The sequence below is a fragment of the Punica granatum genome, chromosome 4, assembly GCF_007655135.1.
Source record: "Punica granatum isolate Tunisia-2019 chromosome 4, ASM765513v2, whole genome shotgun sequence".
NCBI lineage: Eukaryota > Viridiplantae > Streptophyta > Magnoliopsida > Myrtales > Lythraceae > Punica > Punica granatum.
Window position 1 is genome coordinate 31,396,131 of NC_045130.1, and position 27,956 is coordinate 31,424,086.

The 27,956-nt window shown below is 37.9% G+C and overlaps 4 protein-coding genes and 1 non-coding gene across 9 annotated transcripts; 3 read left to right on the top strand and 2 right to left on the bottom strand.

Moving 5' to 3' along the window:
• The first annotated feature begins 4,960 nt into the window (after positions 1 to 4,960).
• On the top strand, positions 4,961 to 5,938 carry LOC116206407 (pathogenesis-related genes transcriptional activator PTI5-like). The gene has a single exon (XM_031539275.1). It carries the CDS (start codon positions 5,089 to 5,091, stop codon positions 5,695 to 5,697), a length of 609 nt encoding a protein of 202 aa, XP_031395135.1. The 5' UTR covers positions 4,961 to 5,088; the 3' UTR covers positions 5,698 to 5,938.
• Positions 5,939 to 8,808: 2,870 nt separating this feature from the next.
• Positions 8,809 to 9,860, bottom strand: LOC116206406 (ethylene-responsive transcription factor ERF091). The gene has a single exon (XM_031539274.1). The coding sequence runs from the start codon at positions 9,742 to 9,744 to the stop codon at positions 8,974 to 8,976; it is 771 nt and encodes a 256-aa protein (XP_031395134.1). The 5' UTR covers positions 9,745 to 9,860; the 3' UTR covers positions 8,809 to 8,973.
• Positions 9,861 to 18,446: 8,586 nt separating this feature from the next.
• Positions 18,447 to 18,519, top strand: TRNAE-CUC. The gene has a single exon. It is a non-coding gene; the product is annotated as a tRNA-Glu (tRNA).
• Positions 18,520 to 18,626: 107 nt separating this feature from the next.
• LOC116202492 (negative regulator of systemic acquired resistance SNI1) lies at positions 18,627 to 23,364 on the top strand. 4 transcript variants are annotated; one of them, XR_004156076.1, is made up of 16 exons: positions 18,628 to 18,917; positions 19,355 to 19,421; positions 19,817 to 19,910; positions 20,015 to 20,098; positions 20,204 to 20,284; positions 20,867 to 20,938; positions 21,083 to 21,164; positions 21,263 to 21,312; positions 21,455 to 21,667; positions 21,746 to 21,816; positions 21,961 to 22,030; positions 22,116 to 22,181; positions 22,263 to 22,418; positions 22,499 to 22,629; positions 22,733 to 22,863; positions 23,196 to 23,364. XR_004156076.1 is itself a non-coding variant. In XM_031534066.1 (15 exons), the coding sequence occupies exons 1-14, from the start codon at positions 18,755 to 18,757 to the stop codon at positions 22,841 to 22,843; spliced, it is 1,614 nt and encodes a 537-aa protein (XP_031389926.1). In that variant the 5' UTR covers positions 18,627 to 18,754; the 3' UTR covers positions 22,844 to 22,863; positions 23,196 to 23,364. The 4 variants fall into 4 exon arrangements, 3 of the variants coding, with proteins under 3 accessions (XP_031389926.1, XP_031389928.1, XP_031389927.1); XM_031534066.1 differs by having other exon boundaries at positions 18,627 to 18,917; positions 22,499 to 22,863; XM_031534068.1 differs by having other exon boundaries at positions 19,842 to 19,910; positions 22,499 to 22,863.
• A 1,770-nt stretch (positions 23,365 to 25,134) lies between these two features.
• On the bottom strand, positions 25,135 to 27,412 carry LOC116202445 (D-aminoacyl-tRNA deacylase). 2 transcript variants are annotated; one of them, XM_031533998.1, is made up of 8 exons: positions 27,181 to 27,337; positions 26,993 to 27,084; positions 26,829 to 26,895; positions 26,488 to 26,518; positions 26,189 to 26,329; positions 25,827 to 25,852; positions 25,652 to 25,710; positions 25,135 to 25,542 (listed from the first exon to the last, which is right to left on the bottom strand). In XM_031533998.1, the coding sequence occupies exons 1-8, from the start codon at positions 27,325 to 27,327 to the stop codon at positions 25,509 to 25,511; spliced, it is 597 nt and encodes a 198-aa protein (XP_031389858.1). In that variant the 5' UTR covers positions 27,328 to 27,337; the 3' UTR covers positions 25,135 to 25,508. The 2 variants fall into 2 exon arrangements, with proteins under 2 accessions (XP_031389858.1, XP_031389857.1); XM_031533997.1 differs by lacking the exon at positions 26,829 to 26,895 and having other exon boundaries at positions 27,181 to 27,412.
• Between the last annotated feature and the right edge of the window lie 544 nt (positions 27,413 to 27,956).

A 27,956-nucleotide genomic window follows, 5' to 3' on the forward strand; every position in this document is an offset into this window, starting at 1 on the left:
TTCAAGCTCAACTCCTGCAAAAACTTTTGCAACCACAACATCTCCTTGCAACCTTCGGTCACCGCAATGTATTCGGCTTCCGTTGTAGACAAAGCGATGCACTTTTGAAGCCTTGATTGCCATGAGATAGCTCCCCCTGCAAAAGTCATCAAGTATCCCGAAGTGGATTTCCGGGAATCGATATCTCCTGCCATATCTGCATCCGTGTAGCCCACTAACTCCGGCTTACCAGTGCCAAAGTGTAAACACACCTTGGATGTTCCTCTGAGATACCTCAGAATCCACTTAACTGCATTCCAATGCTCTTTCCCCGGATTGGAGAGAAAACGACTAACCACACCAACAGAATGAGCGATATCTGGTCTTGTACAGACCATGGCATACATCAAACTTCCTACAGCTGATGAGTAAGGAACTTTCTTCATCTCTTCTTTCTCCTTCTCACTTGTAGGACATTGCTTCGAGCTAAGTTTGAAATGAGAAGCAAGTGGTGATGAAACTGGTTTAGCATTACCCATATTGAACCGATCCAAAATCTTCTCGATGTACTTCTCTTGAGAAAGCCAAAGTTTTCCACTTGATCTGTCACGAGAAATATGCATCCCAAGGATCTGCTTTGCCGGTCCCAAATCCTTCATGGCAAAGGACTTGTTGAGCTCCTTCTTCAACTCTGTAATCTTGCTCATATCATGACCAACAAGTAGCATATCATCCACATATAACAGTAAAATGATAAAATCACCATTCGAGAATTGTTTCACGAACACACAATGATCTGAAGTTGTCCGTGTGTAGCCATGGCTCAACATGAAAGAGTCAAACTTTTTATACCACTGCCGAGGTGCTTGCTTAAGCCCATACAAGCTCTTCCTCAGCCTGCACACCAAATGCTCCTTACCTTTAACTCGGAATCCTTCAGGCTGCTCCATATATATTTCTTCCTCCAAGTCACCATGTAGGAAAGCTGTTTTTACATCGAGCTGCTCGATCTCCAAGTTCAGACTAGCTGCCAGTGCGAGAACAACTCGGATCGATGACATCTTGACAACGGGCGAGAAGATCTCCTCGAAGTCAACTCCTTTCTTCTGGTTGAAACCTTTCACTACCAGTCGAGCTTTGTATCGAGGTCGCGAGTTCTCTGTCTTCAACCTGTAGACCCATTTGTTCTTCAATGCTCTCTTACCTTGCGGTAGCTTCACTAGGTCATACGTGTGATTTTCAGACAAGGAGTTCATCTCCTCATTCATCGCCTTCAACCAGTGCTCCTTGTACTCATGTGCCACAGCTTCATCATAGCACTCAGGTTCTCCCCCGTCAGTCAGTAGCACATATTCATGAGGCGGATATCTTGTAGATGATCGTCTTATTCTATCAGATTGTCTAGGTAGATCTGCAGGCTCTAACTGTAACTGCGAGCCTGTATCATCCGTAGTCACATCATCATCTACCTGAGGAATCTCACCCCCAGTCGTGGTTTCTTCATACTCACCAGATACCTCTTCCACTGGATGCTCTACATCAACCGGTACAGGAATAGAGATCTCGTGAGGATTGCCTACACTGGCCTTCTCTAACTTTTGCAAATCCTCGATTGTCTGGTCCTCAAAGAAGACAACATCCCTGCTCCTGATGATCTTCTTGCTATCAGGGTCCCAAAGCCTGTACCCGAACTCTTCATGTGCATAACCCAAGAAGATGCACTGTTTTGCCTTGGCATCGAGTTTTGATCTTTCATCTCGAGGAATGTGAGCAGATGCCCTGCACCCGAAGACTCTGAGATGCTTGTACGATACTTTCTTGCCGGTCCACACCTGCTGGGGTACATCTCCATCAAGTGCAACTGACGGTGTAAGATTAATAAGATCAACCGCTGACCTCATTGCCTCGCCCCAGAAAGGCTTAGACAGTTTCGCCTGAGAAAGCATACAACGAACTCTCTCAACAATTGTGCGGTTCATTCTCTCTGCAAGCCCGTTCTGTTGTGGTGTCTTCGGTACCGTCTTCTCAAGTTTGATACCGTGAGTCCTGCAATAGTTCTCGAAAGGACCTCTATACTCACCACCATTATCAGCTCTGACACATTTCAGCTTCATGCCTGTTTCTCTTTCCACTGCTACATGGAAGTTCTTGAAAATCTCAGTCACCTGATCTTTAGTTCTCATAGGGTAAGCCCAAATTTTCCTGGTGTGATCATCTATAAATGTCACAAAATAGAGAGCACCACCAAGAGATCTATCCGACATAAAACAAACATCTGTATGCACAAGATCAAGTATATGATGGCATCTAGAGGGACGACTTCTAACAAAAGAAACTCTCCTCTGCTTACCAGCTAAACAGTGATCACAAGTGCTCAAGTGCATACCTTTAATGGGCAAAGACTGCTTTCTAGCAAGAATTTGAATACCTTTCTCACTGATATGCCCAAGTCTCCTATGCCATAGCTCGATAGGATAATCCTCAACAACATTAACCTGACCGGAGTTGTGTCTGGCACGCAGCCTGTAGAGAGTGTCGGTCTTCTGACCCCGTGCCACAATCAACGAACCCTTGGAGAGCTTCCATCTCCCATTGCTGAATTCATTACTGTAGCCTTCATCATCAAGTTGACCCGTCGAGATTAGGTTAAGGCGAATTTCTGGAACATGCCTCACCTTCTTCAAAAACAACTTGCAGCCAAGCTCGGTCTCTAGACAGACATCACCAATACCGACAATCTTGCATGATTGTCCATTCCCCATTCTCACATAACCATAGTCCCCGGTAGTGTAAGATGAAAAGAAATCCTGATGAGGAGTGACATGAAACGAGGCACCTGTATCTGCAACCCAGGTAGAGTCCTGACATGTGAAATTCACATAAGCTTCATCACAAATGATGTAGGTCTCTCCATCACATGCCACTGCTGTAGTGCCTTCTTCCTTCTTGCTCTCACCGTTGCCATTCTGATTTTTCTTCAGAGCTCTACACTCCCTTTTGTAGTGTCCCTCTTTTCCACAGTGATAGCAAGTGACCACTTTCCTCGTCTTCGACTTTGATCTGCCCCTCGATTTGCCACGTGAGTTACTATGCTTGGAAGAGAAATTTCTGCTTTGACTTCTCCCCCATTGTTCAGTAACCAAAGCTTCAGACTGAATGGAAATTCCCGTGCCTTTCCTTCTAGTCTCCTCATTAAATAAACTGTCTGTCACCGTAGACAACGATAGCTTCCCGTTTGGCGCAGAATTGCTTAATGCAACCACAAGTGTGTCCCAATTATCCGGTAGAGTCCCTAAAAGTAGACAGGCCTGCAACTCATCGGGTAATATTATCTCCAGGTTCGTCAACTGGTTAATAATATCCTGGAAATTACTCATGTGCGCAGCCATATCACCTCCATCCTGGAAACGAAGATGAACCAGCTTCTTCACGAGGAATGCCTTATTTTGTGGTGTCTTCCTCGCATAGAGATTTGTCAATTTATCCCACAAAGCTTTCGCATTTGTCTCCTGAGCAACATGATGATAAATACTATTGTCTATCCACTGCCGAATCAAACCAATAGTCTTCCGATTTGTGCGTTCCCAAGCCTTGTCATCCTTATCTTTGGGTTTCGCGGAATCCCCTTCAATAGGATCGTACAAATCCCTGCAAAATAGAAGATCCTCCATCCGAGACTTCCATATAGAGTAGTTGGTTGCATTCAACTTGAACATAGATCCTGTAGACTCCTCCATCTCGAAAACACCGAAAAAACTCAAACTTCTCTAACCCGAAGCTCTGATACCACTTGTTGGGGTTAGGGATGTACTCAACCAAACAATAACGCAGCGATTAATCTTCCTCCCCTTCTAGTGTAATCGAGATAGGAACTAATCAAATCAACCAACAAGCAGTAAAGTAAAACAACACCAAGAATTTTACGTGGAAAACCCCAATGTGGGGAAAAATCACGGGACCAACTCCGAATCAACGATCCACTATGAAGGTTATACAATGTCTTTCATCAAGGGTAAACCCTTGGATCACCAAACTCAAGAGAAACACTCTCTTGGATCACCCAAATACTAAATTCGTCACCCACACCGGGTGGTTCACAAAATCAGCTAAAACAGCACCTACAGAGCTCGAATAGAAATTCTGACCGTTCAGAAGTTAGCCCCACGTGTTGTGAAGCTGCTGTCAAAATTTCGTCCCAATCGGAGTTCGTTTGATGTCCCGATCGAGGTTTGATCTCCAGCTGCGCGCTGCCCCTGTTGAGCAGAATTCGGCTCTGCTCTTCCTTTGTTCTTTGTGCTGTTTTGCTGCTTGCAGCTCCTCTGCCGCTGCTGTCTACACTCTGCTGCTACTGCAGTCTGCTGCTGCTTTTATACCTCAGCTGATTTGCTGAAGAATAAACCCTAACAAAAATGGGTTCTTGGGCCTATTAAAGCCCGATAAAAGCCCAATACAATTTGAGCCCAACTTCCTCCAAATTGGAGGGATACCCAACATAAAAGATGTGCTCACTTTTTTTTCTTCTTCTTCTTTTGTCCTTCTTTCGATACAATTGAGGTGTAAAAGGGATAAGAGAATGGGAATTGGTAAGTACATAAATGCGAGAAGTCCTGCTCACTATAATCGAATCTAAAATCTCTTAATTTTATCGAGAGTATATGTTATTGCACCAACCTCATTTCTTATGTGCTCGTCCCTTATCTTGTTCCAGTTAACAACATATACAAATCGAGAAAGGTGATTTAAATGCGGGGAATTGCTTTCGATTCTGAAATCAAGAGGTCATGTCCATCTATCGCGAGCCATGATTCGAGGGCAATTGCATTTTGGTAATACTTGAGGAAATTTGGGGCAAAGGCACCCACCAAAGGAAGCCAAATCAAGGTCGCCTTTCTCCTCAATTCCTCTCGCCTTCCTCCCCACGGAACATAATTTTCTTCTCTCTCCTGTGACCCCACAAAGAAGATGAAATAAATAGAATTCTAGAGCCACTCGATACAAATTCTCTCCTCCTCCTTTTCCTTCCCATCAATTTGGCCACAATCCTCTCAATCCTAAAAATCCCCGAAGCCATAGCGACTCGAGGAAAAGGCCCATTAGCTATAGTACGTTATGGCTCAATCCTTCCAAATAGAGCTCCCTCTCAATGAGAATGACTCACAGGACATGGTTATTTACCATGTTCTAAACGAGGCCATGTCGTTGCACGGCTCGTCTATCCCACTGCAGAGGAATTATCAGATTACTGCCACCACGTCATCGAAAAGCGCCCTCGAACCGACTCGGGGCATCGGGAAGAGTAATAAGCACTACAGGGGGGTCCGCCGCCGGCCCTGGGGGAAGTACGCAGCTGAAATCAGGGATTCGGCGCGGCAGGGTGCGAGAATATGGTTAGGGACCTTCGAGACGGCCGAGGAGGCAGCCCTGGCCTATGACCGGGCTGCCTTCAAGATGAGGGGGGCCAAGGCGTTGCTCAATTTCCCAGCCGAAGTGGTGGCCGCTGCCACCTCCTCCTCGACCTCCTCTGCAGCGGCAGAGAGATATCAAGCTAAATCTGGCCTTGAAAGCCAGAACAGGTTCGATGGCAAGGACCGTCAGTCGAGCTCAAGTACCATCACATTTTTAAGTGACGGGTCCCGATCAGAATCAGAAGTTAGTAACACCGTAGGTTCAACGGACGTCAATTCAGACCGTGTTGAGAAGAAATTGTTCGAAGTTTGATATTAATTCCAAGAGGAGCTTGTTTTCTCTCAAGTCATGCGTCTTATGTTTGTGTTAGGACAGATCCGAGTCTAAATAAAACTTGCTATAGGAGAAAAATCATTATGTGTCTAGTTTACGATTTGCCTTTAATTACATTTGTAATTTCCAACCCATAAAATGTACATGATTTTGTATTAAATTTATGTGCCTCTACATGATCGGGGTGGTGTTTACATATGGTTAGTGTTGATTTGTCTAATTTATTCTCCCTTTTGTTCATCCTTCGCAAGTTATATGAGGAGGTGAGGAAATCCATGAAGCCTGTCTTTCACCCAAAAAAAAAAAGATGAAGCTTGTCTTTCCGATTATACAGTTGTTGCTTATAATTAACTTAGAATGGCCTTTCCTTCTTTAACTTTTGCCAGTTAATTTTGACACAATTATCATCGTAGCACAATTAGTTTGAGCAAAAATATTTTTTTTTCGATTATAAGGGAGGCTCATGAGTCTAATACATTGAAATAGAAATTCTAAATATCTAATAAAAGGAACACGGGTAGTTTCACTCAGTGTTATCAGAACCGGACCGGATGATGAACCGGAAGGGGTACGGGGTCATGGGTTTATGGGTCCAACCGGGGGTTCGATGGGTCGGACCGCTCGTTTATTTAAAATAAAATAAATATTCATATTATTAAAAAAATTATGATAATTAAGATAAAAGTATGATGATTTTAAAGAAATATAACAATAGTATAAGAAAGTATCTATATTTAATATTTCTTACTTCAAAATAAATATTTTATTTTAATAAGTACTTAAAAGTAGAGTTAAAAGAACAAAAAAATGGTGGTGGCTTGGTTGGTAGTATGCTAATATGAAAAGCAAGAGGTCATGAGTTCAAATCCTTACACAACCAACCAATTTTTACATTAAATAGGAAACCCATAAAAACCCATAGAACCGGCCGGTTTAATGAAATTTTGCTTAAAACCGACCGGTTCAATGGGTCCGGCGGTTCAAAGCTGCCATTTCGGTTTTTAGGCGAACCGGACCGGACTTGGTGCCGGTTCCAGGTCCGACCGGTCGAACCGGCCGGTCCGGTCCGGTTCTGATAACAATGGTTTCACTGAGTATCGAACCTGAAACTTCTTGATCACCAGGCGAGAGCTTTGCTATTCCCTCTCTCGATAGCAAAAATACTTAAATCCTCCTTAAAAAAAAGTGCGCCTATTTATTCCCTTAAATCCTAACACTCATATAATAAAAATGTTATAAAATTATTACTTATCATTGCGAGCATTCAGGATATTCTTTTCGCCAATAGCAGTTAGGAGGTTAATTAAGAGATTTTTAAGAGGATTTAGCAAAACTTTTTATTAAAATCTTATTAAAACTTTTCGAAATATATCTACTTTTGTGAAAATAAAATTCCGGTAGATTACTTTTGTGAAATCATTAAGTGAAACTTTTTGTAACTGTCTAATTTACTTTATTTATGGATAATTTGTTTCCAAATTATTTTACTTATACTTGTAATACAAATGAATTACTTGATATTTAGATACTTTACTGCGAATTCATATAATTTCTATATTATTATTTATTTACTTTTTACTTTGGTATAGGGAAGTCCAATAATTCCGATTTTCTTAATATGAATTTTCTTCATTCATAATATCCAAACTCGAAATCTTGATTAAGAGAAATAAGTATCGAATCGTTTGAACCGATTCATGTTGAATATTTGGCATTATTATATTTAAAATGATTGTATCACAGATCTTCCACCACAAAGAAGAAACATATAAAAAGAAAAGGGACCAGGACCCTTCTAATTTTCTTCCACGTGAAAGAATTCCTCATACGCAATATGAAAAGTCATTTCATTGGTGAGAGGACATGACGAAAGAGCAAACTTCATCAAATCTTTTGGTCTTGGAAAATGGTCTCTATCACCTAGCCCTGTGTTTACACCTCCAGCGATCTCTTTTTGTGTCGTTAGATAATTATACAATAGTTGTTTAGGTTTTGAACTTTTTGGATTAGTAACGGATATACAAATCATACGTTAGTTGGGTTTAATCTTCCAGAGCTACAACTTGACTCCATCGAGGTTGTTTTTCTCAACAATTGCTTTTTCCAGAAAATAACACTACACAACACTAATTTTAACGGTTTTCATATGTATAAATTCAAATAATTTTATGATACAACATGCCGTCGGTAATCGGTCAAAAAAATGGACGGGAATGCTAAAGTGATGACTTTTTCTGGGGTAATTTGCACAAATGGTAACTTCAGGGACTTAAAACATACTAAATAATTAGTTTGCTTTAATTAGAATTACCATTAGTTTGTTTTAAGTCCCCAAGTTACCATTTGTGCAAAATTATCCCGGAAAAGTCACCACGTTAATGTTCTATTCATTTTTTGATTAATAACGACAGTGCTATGAGGTGAAAAAAAATCGTATTGTATTGTTAAATTTATACTGCAGAAAAAAAAATCCGTGCTATACGGTATTATTTTCTCTTGTTTTTTGATTTGTCAATGGACACGCAAGTGTTCCGGAAATATCAACTTTTTATGTCTAATTAATGGCCGCTTGTCCCCTTTGGTGCAATTATTAAGATGCTTCTATTCTATCAGTTCGCAGCGTAATGCTCCAACATCTAATCGTTACCTATGTAAATGCTTAATCAGTAGTGATTGTGGGTTATTAGACACATTTTCGATTGACTTGTTACTCGATGTGGTACATATGAAACGAAGATATATATATATATATATATTATTTAGTTTCTTCCCACCGTTCCAGACATAAGTACATATGTATTTTAACTATATGGTTATACTCCATAGGGAGCTACTTACTGCCATGGCATAAAAATAATTTAAGCTATCCACTTAAATTCTAAGCACGAGTATTAATTAATTTGATTCACGTAATAATCTTCATGCTTTGATGCATAATTCGTTTTTGTTTCTCCTCTTCCTAATAATGGTATAGATGTGCGGCAATTGGACTAGTCATGCTTAATGAAAAATTTTCTAAAAGAAATTAAGCTTGATTTTGAACATCTATCTGTAATTGAAAAGATTTTATAGGATAAATTGCGGTGAAAATATACGTGATTAGCTTATAAAGTTTGTTGGAGAGAAAAGGATCAATCTTACTGGAGAATTTTTACATATAAGAAATTTAGGAACTGACCCTGCAAAAGAATGAACAATATTCTACACAAAAAGGGAAAAAAAATCCACAAAGAATAATTATCGTCGAACTACAATTTACAGACAAGATAGCAAACTGTCCAGCAATTCAGCCCCCAGGTCCTCAAATTCAAGGACATCATCGAATGATTCTTCTCTCACGCTGGTCCTCCTCTTCGACTCGGACTGATCCTCGGATATAATCGGTGCCCCATTTCCCAATTCTGGTTCCCTCACACATCGTTTCCGTGAACTCACCTCGTATTTGTTACGAGGAGAAATTGTCGATGAGCAGTCCTGTTTTATTAATGCCTTAGAGACAGTCTCAATTGGGAAGTTGAGATATGCCTTAGGGCCTCTGATTTTCAGGGCAGCTTTGTCATAAGCCAATGCAGCCTCCTCGGCCGTGTCAAATGTCCCAAGCCAAACCCGGGCCCCTTTTCTCCTCGAATCCCTGATCTCCGCCGCGTATTTTCCCCAAGGACGCCTCCTGACACCTCTGTAGTGTCGCGCAACAATTTTTTTTGGCCGCGCCAAATTTTTCTCTGCCAATAGGTCATCGGAGTTACCTACATCTTTCCCATCTTTATTTGACGGAATAATATAAAAATCCTCAAGAATTCTCTCCCATGCCTCGGCTCCCATTGACATCCACCTGCCCAAGCTAGGCAACCTCTGCAAGATATCACCTGACCCGCATCCCTGCTCGAGCCTTGGCAGCTCGTCCCATGTTTCAGCCAGTTCTGTCACCTCGGGCTTAATTTTGTCCTCACGAATGAAGCTTGCCCAAACATTCTCTAATATTTCTTCCGGTACCGCGCGTTCCCTCTCTATTGCCATTTCTATCATCCGTACATCTCAGGATAGATATCTTAGAATTCGCGAATGAGGTATATATCGAGGAATAGATAAATCGGGAAAGCGGCCGGGCTCATATAAATGAACAGACTTTGATTGGGATCCAGTTGGAAACTTGTGTCCCAATCCACTTTAACAGCTACATTCATGCATGATATTAATAATTCCTCTCCGTGTGCTTATATTTTTATAGTTTCTGTGCTGACCGTCGCGATCATTTTAATCATCAGCAGGACTAATTCCGTGTATTCAATAAGTTCATCACATTAAATATTGCAGAATCTTCCTCCAATTCATGACTTGGGTTGCAAGGAACACAGTCGGGCGAAGAATTATTAGCTGGCTCAAACCTTGCATCAGTTCTTTCTCAGATCACTATCTGTTTTTTGCCCCAAAAAACCAGGGTGGACCCAGGACCCAAAATGGAAGGCAGCAGTTTCCGCGTTCTTTCTGAATGGTGGGTGGGCGATCTGGCCAGGTACTTGGAAATCCTTCGTGGATACCTGAACATGAGCTTTATCCGGAAGATAGTAGCGTAATACGAATAATGATTGAATGATTGCTTCCTTATGATTCATAATATCGAAAACAAAACATTTGTTTAGTGGACTTATTTACATGAAATGTTGATTGACTTCCTCAAAATCGGATTGCTGCAATCTTAAGGATCATTGTTACACTGTATGATTGTGTGTTCCTGAAAAAGATAGAATTAGAGTATGAAGAGAACGAATTTGGTGGTTTCTTGTGGGACACATTTTTGTTTCATGGAGACGTTGCCATTTTTTAATCCTTGTTCCTATCTTAAAAGATTCCTCGTTTTATAGGTTGTTTTCCAGACATTCACTTCGGTATTCTAAACGAATCCTTTTTGAAAACATCAATGACAATGTCCATATCATGAATATGTGCAAACATCAGATCAGCCTCTTCGAAATTAGATTATTACACCAAAAAAAAAAACATCTAGTAAGCTAAACTAGCCTTCTAGCAAAAACAGTTGGAATTGGAAGAATCCAATGTGGCTTTTACCCGATTAAAAAATCCGAATGCGTGGTTAGTAGTTACCTGGAATGAGGTCTCATAGAAAATGAGTTTCGATTAGTTAATCACCGTTGAAATTGGATTTTCTTCGGTGAATATGTGGACATGTAAGTGAAAATGACTGTGATCGGTAAATAATTTGATCTTCCTTATCAACACCAATACTAATAATAAAGAGAATATAGTGTAGTGGCAGAGCTCTCGTTTGATAATCAAAAAATTCTAGGTTCGATTCTCATAGTGGGATACTCGTGCCCTTTTATTAGTTTTATAATTTTTATTTCGTTATACTAAACTCATGAGTTTCGTTGTAACTGAAAAAATACTAACAATGAATGACAACAATAGTTTAGAGTTAACAAGGCTAATGCTGATGACTAATTCTGTAACACCTTTCAATGGACACCTAGATTAAGTCAATCCGTATTCATCACCGTGTACATTAAGTTTATAAGACTCGCTTCGTGGTAAGAAAATATATGTTATGTATTGAGGAACAAGCCAGGTCCCATCACATATATTTCTATATGAAGCATATTTATATGTACATAATTAGTGATAAGACATACGCATATATGCAACGCGGCAACTGTAGATTCAATGTATTAATTGTGTATCGAAATAAAAACATTCTTTTAGTAAATAAATATCAATTGATCACTTTCTCAAAACCGGATTGCTACAATCTTAAGGATAATTGTATTATTTTGTGTTCCTGAAAAAGAGAGAATTATGTTGCGTTTGATTTCAAAATATAATTATAAAATTAAATTTTGATTTTGAAAAAGAGTGACATAAATGAAGTTCATCATTTGATTTTGTATGAGTTATTTTGTTTTACTGTGAAAAAAACTGTATAAATAGAGTCCATTCTTTGACTTTGTATAAGTTATTTTATTTTATTGTGGGTAGAATTAGATTAAAGTTTAAATAAAATCACATTTACAAATCAAACAACCCTAAATTTTTGAAGAACGAATATGGCGGTTTCTTGTGAGACACGTTATTGATTCAGGGTTTTTTTTTTAATAACAAATCCTTGTTCCTGTGTAAAAAGATTCCTCGTCACATCGGGCTGTGTCCTGTGTTTATTCTCAAGACATTCGCTTTGGTATTCTAAACGGACATCGCTTTTAAAATAAAATCACTCATTCTCATGCGCAGGAAGCTGATGGTATTCTAATTATTAATTACTAGACGAAAGGTCCGCACATATGTCAAGGGTAGAGCTATTGAAATAACGAAATCGGTTCTCACCGTTAGGGACATGAGATATACAATATAACATAATTAAAATAATTGATATGAGAACTCTGCCTAATATGTAGTCTAACATATAAAATTCATATATTTATTTAGTAATTAATTGAATATTATATATAAATTTTAAATTATGGCATTACTTGTACATAATAATACAATAGTAAATCAAATAGTATTAACAAACTTATATGTATTACTCAGTATTTCCTCGATCATACAACTACTCTATATGCATATTAGAAAATCACTTGGAATCAATAAGAACACCAATAATCACTTTACATTCATCAAAATATAACAAACTCAAAAAATAAAAAAGAGTTATCAACCGAAAATGAAGAAGTCCATTATCTTCGACTAACAAAATCATGATAAGAAATCCTGACCTCATCATCTTAAAATTACGTAGAATCTTACTACTATTGCATCCTCTTTGTCTTTGATACAAATGCCGAGGCAATTTAGCATAAATAGGTCCCCAATTATAAAAATTCAAAAATAAAATATTTCTTTATCAGTAGTAAGAGAGATACATGTTCACGGATTTTCAGACATTCTTGAGATTGAGACTTTTGGACTTCAAAAGGTTATAAACTTTTGGATTTCCATATAACTTTGGACCTTTTAAATTTCCATTAGTTGATAACTTTTCGACTTTTGTAAGTTAAGAGACTTTTGGGATTTTATCAATGATGTAGCACCAAAATATTATGTCATTTGTTGAAGTTTCATAGGTTAAGACTCGAAGGGTCACTGAATTAGAGATTAGGCTCATTCTACATGGCATCGTCTGATGTTTCGCTTCAGCTTTTATGTATGTATAGATAAGCTAAAGCAGAACTTCTAGCTAGGACAGTTGAAGAATCAATTGAAAATTTTCCCTTTTAAAAAAGAGATCCATATGCTCGGATAAGTAATCACCAGTTTGAGCTTCTTCGATGAACGTCCGATTTTGAATATATTCTGATCAAAGTGATTCCATAGGTGGATATGTGAGGGAAGATAAATGACCTATCATGTCAATAATTATATGACAATACCTATAAAAAAAAAGGTAATTATATGACAATACCTATATAAAAAAATAGCAAATTGCACTGGTAGTCCAAAATGTTTTATAAATATTTCATTATGGTCCAAAAAGTTTTTTTCGCTACATGATGGTACAAAAATGTTTCAAAATTATTTCATAATGGTACAAACCGTCAACTCGAGCTTGACGCCGTCAAACTGATACTGACGTGGCTACTACGTGTCACCTCATTGCTGACGTAGCCGAAAAATTTTAAATAATTCTAAAAATTTAAAAATTTAAAAAATAATTCTGAAAATAATTTTAAAATAATTTTAAATTTTAAAAAATTTTAAAAATAATTTAAAACTTTTAATTTAAAATAATAATAATTTAAAATTAATTTTTTTAATATTAAATTTTAAAAAAATTTAATATTAAATTTAAAATTTTTTATAAAATTTTTAAAATTATTTTTAAAATTTTAAAAATTATTTACAAAAATTTAAAAAAAATTTAAAATATTATTTTAAAAATTTTAAAATATTAAATTTTTAAAATAATTTTTTTTTTTTTTTTTTTTTTTTTTTCTAAATTTTTACTCTTTTTTGTATTTTTTTGGACTTTTTAAAATTTTATTTTCTCTTAAATGACGTGGCGCATTATAATTGGTTCCACGTAATAAAAGTGACACATATGACGCGCCACGTCTGCAAAATGTTAACATCGTTAGGGCCAATTGACGGTTTGTACCATCATGAAACAACTTTGAAACATTTTGTACCATCATGTAGCGAAAAAAACTTTTTGAACCATAATGAAATATTTGTAAAATATTTTGGATCACCAGTGCAATTTACCAGAAAAAAAGGTAATTGTATGACGATACCTATAAAAAAAAGTTAAGAATATGACAATAATATTACTGACAATGCTAATGCTGATGAGCCATTCCGTCACACCTCTAAATGATCACCTAAATTGTGGTCAATTCCGTATTCATCAACGAGTACAGAAAGTTAAAAATAAGGCACGTTTCGTGATAGGAGAAAGACGTTATGTAGTGTGGGACGACCGAACAAGCTATGTCCCATTATCACATGCTTCTGCATGAAGCATATATATTATATAATTGGCGATAAGACATACATGCATATGCGACGCATGCAACCCAAGATTCAATGTATTAATGGTGTGGAAGAGCCAAAGAAAACTTGTGGGGTTGGTGCAAAGAAAAATGCAACTTCTAGAAAACATCTTGACTTTTATCTCCTACAAACAAATAAAGAATGTCAACGTCTTTTCTTCCAATATCATTTAATGAAGGAATAATATATGCTAATGAAGCTGGTGTGTCGTGTGGATAATTAATGGGATCAAATTGCAAATATGATAAGGATCATGGTCTAAATCGTACACATGGACATATATATACTCATCACTGCAATGAGTCCAATTCCCATCGGTGGTACTAAGGATGATTAATCCAACAAAATGAAGTCCATACATCGATATAATATGCATATGAATGCAGACCGGGCAGACGCAACATCCCAATTAATAGAATTTAGGGGTAAGATGGTTGGGTTCTTGAACCTGTTTCGGACCAGAATCTCATCATGTAAGAAAATTTACTAAGATCTGTAGAGCATAATTTCCTCGTCGATACTCGCTTTCTGCTTTTATTGCTTGGCCGCCTCTTGGTAAGTTAGTAGAAGCAGCACAAGAAGAAGAAGAAAGTAGCCCGAGGTAGTAGTTAAAAAATTGGTGTTTCACCTATTGGGAAATAGACGTGCGGATTGGCTAGCGAATCATCACTACTAGAAAACAGTCGTAACGGATGGGAGGATCCGTCTATAATCCGTCTCTAATATTTTTTAAATCACTTTTAATGCTCATCACTCGCTTAGCAACAGTCAATGCAGAATGATTCTCGCATCATGCATATAATGGTTGGTTGTACTTGTTGAGTAGATAATAGAACTCGCTGGCTTCAATAATAGGCTCCTCATAATTGTCCCTATCATCGGTGTCATTCTCCTCGTCTCTGGAAGTTGCATAGACCTTTGAATCATCATCATACTCATATTCTTGCATAGCAACATCATATACCATCTCTTCAGCTCTTCGCACCGAATTATCGAAACACACGTGCAATATGCACATTAGGTGCAATCTCCCCGTGATCAGTCCAATACTAGTAATTAGGCTTGAACCCATACTTTAGTACATGATATGCCACATCATCTTCAATATGCATATTACCTCGCCTTTTGCATTGTGATTGCAAGGACATTTGATTCTATCCTCTCGCTCAAATAGAGGCAAACTCTTCGCATGTTCCATAAATGTCTTAACCCCCATTTCAAACTCCGGTTTAAGACCCCAACGGCTAGGGTACGTAAGCTCATACATCCATGACCTATGCAGAGGAATTTGATCGGGCATCTACAATGATGAAAAAATTATATATAATTAACCGCATGTGACCCCAAAACTCAGTCCAAAGAAGCCGTATATTGTATCTAACAACAACTATTACAAGCATTGCAATGGTATATACCTAAGGTTTCATCAATTCCCACATACAAGCATGAAGAATTATGGGAATATGAGTAACATACCGCATATAAGATTGAAAAATGATGAGTAACAATGAATGATGCTTGAAATCCCTTGAAGATCCCCCATATACAGGTTGTCGGGGTGTAGGAGAAGGGCGGTTCTCGCTGCAGTGGAAGAGTGAAGCAGAGCTTATATATATATATATATATTTTTCCAAGCAACAGCTCTTTGTTCAGTTTTATAACTTATTAGTGACGAAAATTTGAGACGGAATTTCAATCTATAATCTGGACATGGAATAGATCCGTCGATACACATTTACACACAGAAAATGGACGACTCTTTAGATAGACTCTTCCTTCTATATTTCAGAGACGGAAATTTCTGTCTCAATATCCGTCTATAAACTTTATAGATGAAAGTTGAATGAATGTTTTAGAGAGATGCGTGCGTGTATAAGTTATGGATGGGGACTTCCATCTTAAGTTCCGTAGCCAAACTTTAGAGACGGATAGTTCCATATTAAAATCCGTCTCTAATTTATCCGTTTGTAATCCGTTCGTAAGCCGTCTCAAGATTGTCCGTCTATAAGTCTCTGTTCGTAATTAGTAGATTTCTAGTAGTGCATATTCTATCGTTACCTGTCAGGATTCATAGTTTTGGGGAATTGTCCACCTGGACTCGACTTTCTACTATTTGGGGATATTATAGGGGCCATCATGTCTCGCTATTCTCTTTTTAATGCAATTGGGCTTTGGCCCCCTAATTCACCCAGAAAAATCGATGTTTCAAAACCATATCATTTGAGCATAGTCATGATATGATCCCACATTTTTACTTTCTAATCTAGAAATGGTAATGATACTACTCCATTGGATCATTTTTTTTTTCAATGTGTTTTGATATCCGAAAATTCAATAGGTTTCGATTAATTCAGTGCTGATGCGGCAGACGACCTGGCAAGTCGGTACCTGAAGAAAAATAGGTTCTGACAACCCTATCTCGAAGGAAACGGCCTCCAGAGCAAAATTTACAGCCTTTGGCAGTGAAAAGACAAGATTTTGGCTAAATTCAATCTTTTAAGGCCTTAAACGGGCAATTTTATGTTAATTAAGGCTTTTTTTTCTATTTTAGGAAATAATTTATCTTTAAGAATATTTTTAGAAAATAGTTTATTTTTAAGAATATTTTTAGGAAATAGTTTATCTTTAAGAATATTTTTAGGAAATAGTTTATCTTTAAGAATATTTTTATTTCTTTCAATATATTCTCGTTTTCTCTATTTAAACGATGTAAGCCTTAGGGCAAAGGGGAGTAGAGTCATCTTTTCAGATTATCAATAAAATTCAGAGCTTTCTTGCTTTGTCCAATCTCGGATCGATTCGAGTTTGATGCCTATTTCTTGGTATTCGTAGAATCAACAGGTATAGAAGGTCGTAGTTCCGGTATTCGTACGTGAATCAACGGGTCTGTGACGGTTACTCGCGTTGTACGCTGCGTCAGTTGGTATCAGAGATGCGTTCGTTCTTGGATCAACGATGCCGCCCAGGAGGAGGGATCGTGTGGAAGATGTTTATGACTGTGATAATCTACGACATCTGGAGCAGAGGCTGGATCAGCTGGATCAGAGGAATCAACAGAGGGATCAGAGGCTAGATCGTATGGTGGAGCAGCTAACACAGCAGATGGCTGCACTTTTGGAGAATCAGAATCGGAGAAACCTTAATCCGAATTCTGACCCTGATCGAGAGAAAATTGAGTATGATTCCAATTCTGAAGGGGACGCGACTTTGTTTTCCGAAGAGAATCCATCCGATGAAGCATTTTTTTATAGCGGGAGGCGATGGAGAGCCCAAGTTCGACGAGGAGGAGGAGACTGTGACAGGAATTGGGATTGGGGCAACGGTGACGATAACTATATCTATCAAGGAATTGCAGGATTTTGGTGAATGTTTGCCGAATCTTGATAGTGGGAACCTTGACTGCACCCACTCTGGACCACGTTCAGCTTTTGATAGCAATGTCGTTTATCAGTTTGAGATAATGGAATATATTCTTGATTTTGACTTCGATGGGCATGGGGAAAATCATGCTGCTGATTTTATCTCTGGACTCTTAGGGCGAATTCGAGGGCGAATTTTCTTCACCCATGGAAGAATGATGCGGCAGACGACCTGGCAAGTCAGTACCTGGAGAAAAATAGGTTCTGACAACCCTATCTCGAAGGAAACGGCATCCAGAGCAAAACTTACAACCTTTGGCTGTGAAAAGACAAGATTTTGTCCGAATTCGATCGTTTAAGGCCTCAAATGGGCAATTTTATGTTAATTAGGGCTTTTTTTTAGGAAATAATTTATCTTTAAGAATATTTTTAGAAAATAGTTTATTTTTAAGAATATTTTTAGGAAATAGTTTATCTTAAGAATATTTTTATTTCTTTCAATATATTCTCGTTTTCTCTATTTAAACGATGTAAGTCCTAGGGCAAAGGGGAGTAGAGTCGTCTTTTTAGATTATCAATAAAATTCAGAGCTTTCTTGCTTTGTCCAATCTCGGATCGATTCGAGTTTGATACCTATTTCCTGGTATTCGTAGAATCAATAGGTATGAAGGTCGTAGTTCCGGTATTTGTGCACGAATCAACGGGTCTATGATGGTTACTAGCGTTGTACGTTGCGTCAAGTGCCAACCGGGTTGGCTTACTGAAATGATAAAGCTTTGTGAATTTTTTCTATTTATAAGATTAGAACTCAAGGAAGCTAGACAAACTTGCTGTTTGTTATAAATAGAATAATCACGAGAACAATAATCCGTTGTAGTCTAGTTGGTTAGGATATTCGGCTCTCACCCGAAAGACCCGGGTTCAAGTCCCGGCAACGGAATTTTGCTTTTACAATTCCCATTTTTTCCCCCTTTTCTAATTTTATTTTAATTAATTTTATTTTTTCAATCGGATGTCTCTCCTCTTTTCTATTTTTGGTCTGTTTAAATTAATTTATTTACCGGCAAAATAATGGCGGGAATTCTGAAAATCTTGATGAGGGATTACTTTACTCATTCGAGCGATTTTGATTGATTAGGGCTTGAGAGCAAAGTTCCTTCCTTCCTTTCTGCAACATGGGTCAGACCCGAAAAATGGTGCAGCCGAGTTCACATGCCGATTGGAGCAGCGGCGGTAAAAGGAAGATGAGGAGGGGCGGCGCAGTTGGAGTGGGCATTGAAGAGAACATCTTAGCAATCTTTGACGATTCCCATGATTCTCAGTACTCTCACGACGACAGTGCGTTCACGATTTCTCTCTTCCTCTGTGCTTGTTTCTTTTTGCTTGCAAGGAAAAACCAGTACTTTGCTCGGTAAAGTTAGGTTTTTGATGCGAAAAAATGTCATCTTGCTGTTGCACCGGTTTTTTGGGGTAGGAATTTCGATAGGTGTAGTCGATTGGCGAGATATATGATTTGTGTCAAACCAGTTTTGTGGAAAAGGTGAAAGCTTTAAGCTGTCCCATGAGGTTTAGTTGCGAGGAAGGATGGCTGGACAACTGTGGGCTTTTGATCTGTCCTGCGATTATTCAATTGTTAGTGAAGAGTCAGAAAATTTTAAGCTTTATAGAGTGGGATGTGGTATTACAATTACTATTGTTGGGCATTGGTCAGAGTTATGGATCTGCTGGTACATTGATCAATGCTAAGATAACGTCGAGTATTAATGTATATATAGGGCTTGCTTTCCTCGAAGCAGTTCGGGCCACCTCAATTGTTGCCGAGGATAGAACTCCTCCCACTACGTACTCTCTCTCTCTCTCTCTGTGGATGTGGTTCTTTATCTTTTGTTTGTGAAAGCCCGCATACTCTGGAAAACTTTGGGAGTGAGATCAACATACATAGATGGTCTTTAAATATATTAAAAAGCTTTTATTTGTTTTCTTATATGAGAACCTGATTATATTGCGAAATAATCACGGCCAACAAAACTAGTCCTTGGAGGTGAGATATTTGGCTTTAGGGTAACATCAACCGTACAATATCAGGAGTGCAGACCCTTCCCAAATCATTCTAAGAACTCATCAGATACACTAATTTTGCGGAACTTGATTTTAGCCGTAGGAAGGATGTCAGCATGTTGCTCATTCTCTTTCTTTTCCCTGTTCTAACTTAAATGTTTGCCTGTATGTTACAATAGCAAAATGTTCGAAACCATCTTTCAGATCTTCAGGACAGAGAAGTCTCTGGAATTGATAATGGCAAGTTTCCAGCTTCTTAATGAGCTGGAACAGGTACTTCATTGGTCACTGCTCATTAGCCATTAACTTCTATCTTTGGTTTTCCTGTTTATCTTATGAATTTATGCTACTGATTTTCGTGCTTTGCGCATATTTAGAGTTTTCCTCGAGTGTACTCAGATGCTGGAGCTGCATCAAAAGCATCCTCCACTTCCCAGCCTGAGCTGGTTGTTGATGAAGAGGTATCAATCCCTCTTATATGGAGCTCCATTGTCAGTATAATCAATTTTACATCTCTCTCTCTCTCTCTCTCTCTCATATGCAGAACTCACTTTCATGCTTTTCAGGCTTGGTCCCCTTTTACTCTCACTGCAGACAGTGAGAGAGCAACTTCTAAAGGGAGCTCTGCTAAAACAATTGGCCCCTCGGTTAGTCAATGTCTGCATAACTATGCGTTACTGATTCTCTACCTTGTATTTACCCATCAAGAATGTTATAATCCTGCTCTATATCTCTTGCTTGAATCATTATGCAGAGATTTCTATTTAATGTTCACTTTATAACCAATGTGAATGATTTTTCTAATACATAGAGGATACAGTGATATGTCTAAATTTTGTTGCATTCTTTAAGCATGGAATGGATATTCACACTTAGGGTGTCTAGCTTCTCGTTTTGTCTGCAGTTTTGTTGCATTCTTTAAGCATGAAATGGACATTCACACTTACGTTGTCTAGCTTCTCGTTTCGTCTGCAATCGCCGTTTTATTATGAAAATCTTAACTTTTTCTTGACATTATTAGACTGTTGGTGAGGTAAGTAGAAAAACTTTTTGTTTATCAACTGATAACGTAGTACTTAGGCAATATTTTTTTAACTGGAAAAGCTGACAATTTTTGGTTCACCTTTTACCATCCTTGAGTTTTTAGTTCCCACTAGCCATTCCAAAAAAATGTTAGTGAGTTAACAGATGCAAGCATATATTCATTGATGTTGTGTCTATCTAACCAGGCTTTTCATCGTATAATACAAGACCTGGCTGCTGAGCTGAATGATACAAGTGTTCAACCATCAGACATAAGGGTTGGTAATTTATTTCCGATGTCTTATACTTCACGCCCAATAATAGACCTCACTGCGTTTTTGAGATATCTTCCACGTTATATTCGTCTGTCAAGTTGAATGCGATACAAACTGTGATTACTTCTTACAACTACTTTGCTACAGTCCCTCAGGAATATGCTATTGTTCCAATACCTTGTCACAGTTCTTGAAGGAGAGTTTCTGGCTCGTATGAGCATCTATAAAGGTGAATCAGAGACTTACCTTTTCATACATGTCAGACTTTCTTGTTTTCGGGCCAGTAAGAGCAATGTAGGTCTAAAGCTGCTCATCGCTTTGTTACAGAAACCATGCAATGGACCATCATAAGGGAGTCCACACTGAACATACTCTTGGTACCTCTAAATATCTTCTGAACTGTTACTTCTTTCCACATTACTCTTCTATCTTTATCATGAATTATCTCGATTCTTTGTTCATCCAAATATATGGGAAACAGGAACTTGTGTGGTTGTTAATGTGATATAACTTATGCAGGGCTCAAGAAGAATTAACTACAAAGGCTTACTGAAGGATTGCCTGTCTGTTATTTGCGGACTGCATAAAATCCTCGCGGGATGTGGTGACGGCCTTAAATTTTCAGAGGCTTCAACAGAAAAATCATCCAAAGATTCTCGCACTTCTCTGGCAATTGCATTACCGGAAGTGGAAGAAGGAACTTGCACAGTGATGCAGAAACTCATGATAATGGTAATCTTTTATTACTTCTTACCCAGTTCAGGATTTGATAAATTTCAATTGTTAAGTGCTGACCTGGGATCCTCGTAGATTATGGAACTCGATATCCTGAAAAAGCAAGCAGATATAAAATGTTTTACTACCAGAGCAGATGGCGTGAGGTACTTGAGATAACCTTTCTTTCTTTCTTCCTTCCTTCCTTCCTTCCTTTTCTTTTATTTATTTTTTCTCCTGCTGTGTGTTAATAATGCTACTCTGTGCTGCTTTATAGTTCTAGATGTATTTAGGTAATTGTTTCGATGCAGAACACCCCTCCTGGAGACAATTCTTGATGAAGTAACGTATGATGCTGGGAATCTATCTACAGTTTTACAGGTATCACTTTATAGGTGCTTTACCTCTCTTCATCATTAAAAGGTAGTCGAGATTCTCTTTGTAATTCGTAAATGATGGTTTGCAGGTCTTCAATCATCCTAAATGGAAACTAGAACTTGTTCTGCAGTACTTCTCGAAGTACATTGTTAAGGTTAGAATTAAGCTGAGGAACTTAACTTTACAGGCTTTGGATTGGTCAGAATACATATAAAAGTCTTTGATTAAAATGCAGCCCACAGTTCGTACTAGGAGGAGGTTAAGCGATTCTGCTGAGGATGCGACATTCCATGGAACTCTGAGGTCCTTGGGGAATATGAACAGTGTGAGAAGCGTCGTAAAGAAAATTAGTGCAGAAGCAGTTCAATTGCTTCTGGCTCACGGTTTTCAGGTACTTATATAATTTTGTAGATGTGTTCCATAAAAATACTTTCCTTAGACATGCTGAAGGCTTCAATTTGCTTCGTGCAGGCACATTTGGCTCTGTCAAGCAAGCATTATCAGTATGACGACATTTCCGATTCAAAAGCAAAAGACAGCTCTTTGAGGGAGATAAGCGAGGAAATGATCTCTGCTTTCAACAATTTACGAAAAACCGATGGGTATATTTCAATTTGCTCGACATTTCGGATAAATATAGGGATCTCCTTTTCCATTTCTGGAGTTATTTTGTTTCCTTGTATGCCCTTGATATCCATTACACAGGCACATGGAGATATTACCGATTGCAAGAGAAGCACTGTTTGTTGCATCGATAATCCTCTCAAGAAAGCCATAGAGGTTTCGAGAGTCCATTCTCATGCCATCGGCTTATAGGGAAGAATTGTCATTTACAGGTAACAATGATATACAGCAAGCCTTCATACAATATGTTTTATGGAGACTTTACGTCACGTTCGGATGACATTTTGAGAAAATATGGGAAGAAGTTTCAAGTGCAAACCTTTATTTCATTATGATTTCATTATTGTATTATATTGGATCATATGTACATATTTTTTTTAGTTCTCATATTTCGTATAACATTATCAGGGAAAAAGAAAAAAAAAGAAACTTATACATGAATTTATATATACTGTTATCTTTAACAACTGCCCGACACAAACGATCTCGTTAGATTTCTAGAAGGTTTAGCCATGTAACTGTTATTTCCATTTGTTCCCAACAGGAACCTGTGTGGCCTCGCAGCTGAGCTACAAGTCAAAATGCCCTACGATGCTCGTTTCAATGGTCTCGAATATTTTCCTGTGGTTTAGATGACTGTCTAAATTAGATCCGAATGAACTAGCACGCCATGAATTTTTTGATGCTCTATGTATATATCTCGTTGAAGATCTCGTTCCTAGTTCCCATTCAAATAACCCCTCCTCGTATCTTCGGGGGCTGATTGGCATCGGCTTGACATCAGAGGGTGGGATCCAATGCGTGGATGGAGCCGTTCCAATGGCTTCACACTCGAGCATTGACCATGGTAGCTATGGCTAGGTCCTTAAATGGTAAATCTCCAACCATTCACAAATATGAATAAGACCTTATATCAAACTTGTGGATCAAGACAATCACAGATGATTAGAAAAGGTGGTGGCCTCGTCGTATTCAGGAATGTCACGCTTTCACTCAGCTGTATGGAAAACATGGGGTAACCTCAATATTTAGATAGATAGTTCACATCTGAGTCGGGGACTGGCCTGTTACCGCTGTCGTTGCATCAATAAAAGGCCACATACAATGCCCTAAAATAAGAATTTTTCAGCATACATGATAAATAAAGGTAAATTGCACTGGTGGTCCAAAATGTTTTACAAATGTTACATGATGGTCCAAAAAGTTTTTTTCGTTACATGATGGTACAAAATGTTTCAAAGTTGTTTCATGATGGTACAAACCGTCAACTCGAGCTTGACGTCGTCAAGCCGATACTGACGTGGCTACTATGTGTCACCTCCTTGCTGACGTGGTCGAAATATTTTAAAATTTTAAAATTTTAAAAATAATTTTAAATTTTAAAAAATTTAAAAATAATTTAAAATTTTAATTTAAAATTTAAAATAATTTTAATATTAAAGATTAATTTTTTTTAAAAATTATTTTTAAAAATTTAAAAAATTTAAAAAAATTTAAATTTTTTAAAAATAATTTTAAAAATTTAAAATTTTTCAAAATAATTTTCAAAATTAATTTTTTTTTTATTTTTTCTAAATTTTTACTCTTTTTTGTAATTTTTATTATTTTTTATATTTTTTTAAAAAAAATTTAATTTTTTTTTGATATTTTTAAAAATAATTTTCAAAATTTTCAAAATTTTAAAATATTTTTTTTATTTTTTGAAAATTTTTACTCTTTTTTTGTATTTTTTTAATTATTTTTTGTATTTTTTGGACTTTTTAAAATTTTATTTTCTCTTAAATGACGTGACGCATTATGATTGGTTCCACGTAACAAAAGTGACACATAGGACGCGCCACGTCAGCAAAATATTAACGGCGTCGGGGCCAATTGACGGTTTGTACCATCATGAAACAACTTTGAAACATTTTGTACCATCATGTAACGAAAAAAACTTTTTGGACCATCATGTAACATTTGTAAAATATTTTGGACCACCAGTACAATTTACCCTGATAAATAATTGAGAAAACTATCAATATGATCATTCAAAGATCATGTTACCATCAATTTGGTTATTCAAAGATTTTTACCATCAATATGATCCTTTGAACATCATATTACCATCGATTTGGTCATTCAAAGATCTTTGCCATCAATATGGTCCTTCAAAGATCATTCTTGTCCATCAAATTAATCATCCGTTAAAAATACCGTTGCTATTGCTTAACTCCGTTAAATAATTTTTATAAAAAAATAAAAAATGTAAAAAAATCTATATGTTGAAACAAAAAATCGACAACATTTTTCATTCTAACACATGCGCTATGATTCTATCAATCGCTTGATAGTCTCCATCTCCATTCATCTTCATCTTTCCCATTGATATTAAGAAGAAGAGCAAAGAAACCAAACAAACACGTACATTTCCAACATGAACATATATAAACTGCGTGTTACAAAGAGTGTGAGAGAGACTGAGAGAGAACAATTTTTCTCCGTCCAAAAAAAAATTTTCTATTTTTATTTCTTATAGAAATTATTTGACGGAATTAAGCAATTCTAACAGTTTTTTTAACAGAAGATTAAATTAATGGCAATATGATATTTGAAAGACCATATTGATGGCCAAAATCTTTGAAGGACCAAATTGATGGCAAAATAATCTTTCGAGAACCAAATTGATAGTTTTCTCTAAATAATTCTATCAATACATTGAGGACTCTGATTGCAAATTCTTATGCCTCGTTCCTCATGTAAGTGTAACAAACACTCTGCTTTCCCTGAAATTAATCAACAATTCATTCTCGCAAGCAGCTCTCCTACAGTGTTTAATGGTCCGAACATAAGCCGAGTTCCAATTTGAATAACCAACTTATGAAGAATCTTCTACTGTATTGGCTGTGTTCCTGAAATGGGTTGTCCACGGTTTCAATCAGCAAACAAAGTATTAGCAAATTATTATATCCTGAAAAAGAATAAGATGCTCAGTTGGGTTTGCTCAGACCGAGCACTTACTTCGCTGATGCAGATGAGTCGAGCTGCATCGTCACAGGTCCATCATTAACTAGATTAACCTACAAAACATAGGAGAGTTCTATCTCAGCAATAGGCAAGTCATTCATAACAAAGAAAACAAGAACAGGCTAGAAAATGTAGATGCATGGTATCAAGGATTAACCGGGACGCATACCTTCATCTTTGCTCCAAATATACCATCTGCACGCGACAAAAGATAAAGGGATCAATTAGCAGAATACAGCAACAAGTTTGCAATCACCAAGATCTGACGGAAGGTCTGTGCGATCATAACTTGGACAAGATTAATGACCGTTTCCATGCAGATTTTATGCTTTATATGATCTTTGGAGGTAATGAACTCCAAGTACCAGGAATATAACAATAGGAAGAAAAGTAGAGTCATGTTTACGGCAGTTAAAACAACTCGATGCCCTGACTGTCCCCTATGAAAAATAATATAATTCCTCGAGTTTCAATTCACAATCATGTATATAACGGGGAATGGAAATGATAAGCAAGTGCGACAAAGTTTACCTTTGATGGCATCCGGGCTGTAGGCTTTCCGAAATCTTTCAACAACAGAATCGTAAAAGGACTTTGCACTTTGGGGCGGCATCGCCACATGGAAATCGGGCTTGTTACCCTTCAAGACTCCATATAATGTGAACTGACTCACTGCAGCATTTTTCCAACAGAGATATCTATTAAAATCAACAACTAATAACATTGCCACGGACTTGTCCATGTTCATCGGTGGGTTCACATATATCGCGTACATACAACAAAGAAGAACTAATCATTTCACAGAATTTAAACTTTTGCGAATAGATTACCTAATAAAACACCATAGTTCTTCTGCATTACCTGCAAACCAACACACAAGAGGAACCATGTAAACCAAGAGATATCATATGCAATTTCTACACACTAGCTGGTTGCAAAACAAGAAAGCACATCGACATTCTACCGAAATTGCCACTACACTACGAGAAATTACTAAACTTGCTTCCAAAAATTGCAATATTTCCCTGCATCTAGCAATGCCGTGCGAACATATTCCTACGCAATGTCAACTATTGAATGCGGAGGCTGTTTTGCATTGACTTAAGCGGAAAGCTTAATGTTTGCACGGAACAGATGCGCAGAGACAGAGAATGCGGGAGAGCAATGTTACATTTTGGTCCCATCCTCTGCCGGTGCTTTCGTTCGGGAACAGTCTCATGTTCAAAACCTTACGGCATCTGCCGGAAAACAGACAAGGTCAAGAGCTCATTACTACAAGCAGATATGGCGGACTTTCGGGTAACAAGTGTACGGATAGAAGGCACTAAAGCTTACATGTATTCGGCGTCGGAATCGGTGTCGGACTCGTGAAGACCTACGAGCACCAGCAGCCCCGGCCCTATCTCGGACACAATCCGCCCCTCCACCTGCAACCGGAATCGCCACCATGACGGCCGGCCTACCGCTTATAGGCTAAAGAGAGGCACCGTGAGGAAGAGGTTTAAAACTAGGGAGGGACTGACCTCGACGCTGGCAGAGGCGACCCGCTGGACGACGGCTCTCATGGCTCTGATCTGAGTTCCCCGCCGTCCCGGCGCTGCAAGACGGCGGCGCTTGGGGCTCACTCGGCAGAGGACCGCAACTGGAGGGAGAGACGAGAGCGAGTGCATCTTTTACTGCTACTCGCCGCGGAAAAGTCGTCCCACAGAAGTGGATTAGGAAATGGGCCGCTGGGCCCATAATATTATTTGGACCCAGTTAATAAATTGGGCCTCATTGGCTCGTATAACATTTACGCGACGAACAAGGACTTGATAAACCTCTAATCGTGCGATTATTCGAAGAAGATGGTCTGGTTTGAGGCGATATTAGCTCCGAGTTTTGCAGGACTCATATGATCCAATGATTCGGGTTTGCGGGATCACCAAAGAGAAGAAAGATTCACACAAAAAAAAAAAGGGGGATTAAAATTTGGGAGTGGTTGGTTGCTAAGAACGAGTAGGGCCAATTCTAATGATTCTTACATGTAGCACACATGGCTAGAATGGAACAACCATCCTAACCTTTCATTCCATTTCCTTGTTTGATATCATTCTTATAAGTTGAGAAGGGTATTCCATTATGATAACATTTTTCCTTCAATTTGTTGGAATGATCATTCCTACAAAATAGTTAGGTAATGCTTATTCCACCTTTTGAACTTGTTTTTATAAAAATGCCATATATTTGCTTTTAATTTTTATATCTGCAAATCTACATAATGACATTTTGGTAAGAAATTTTGAGGTTCAACAAAAAT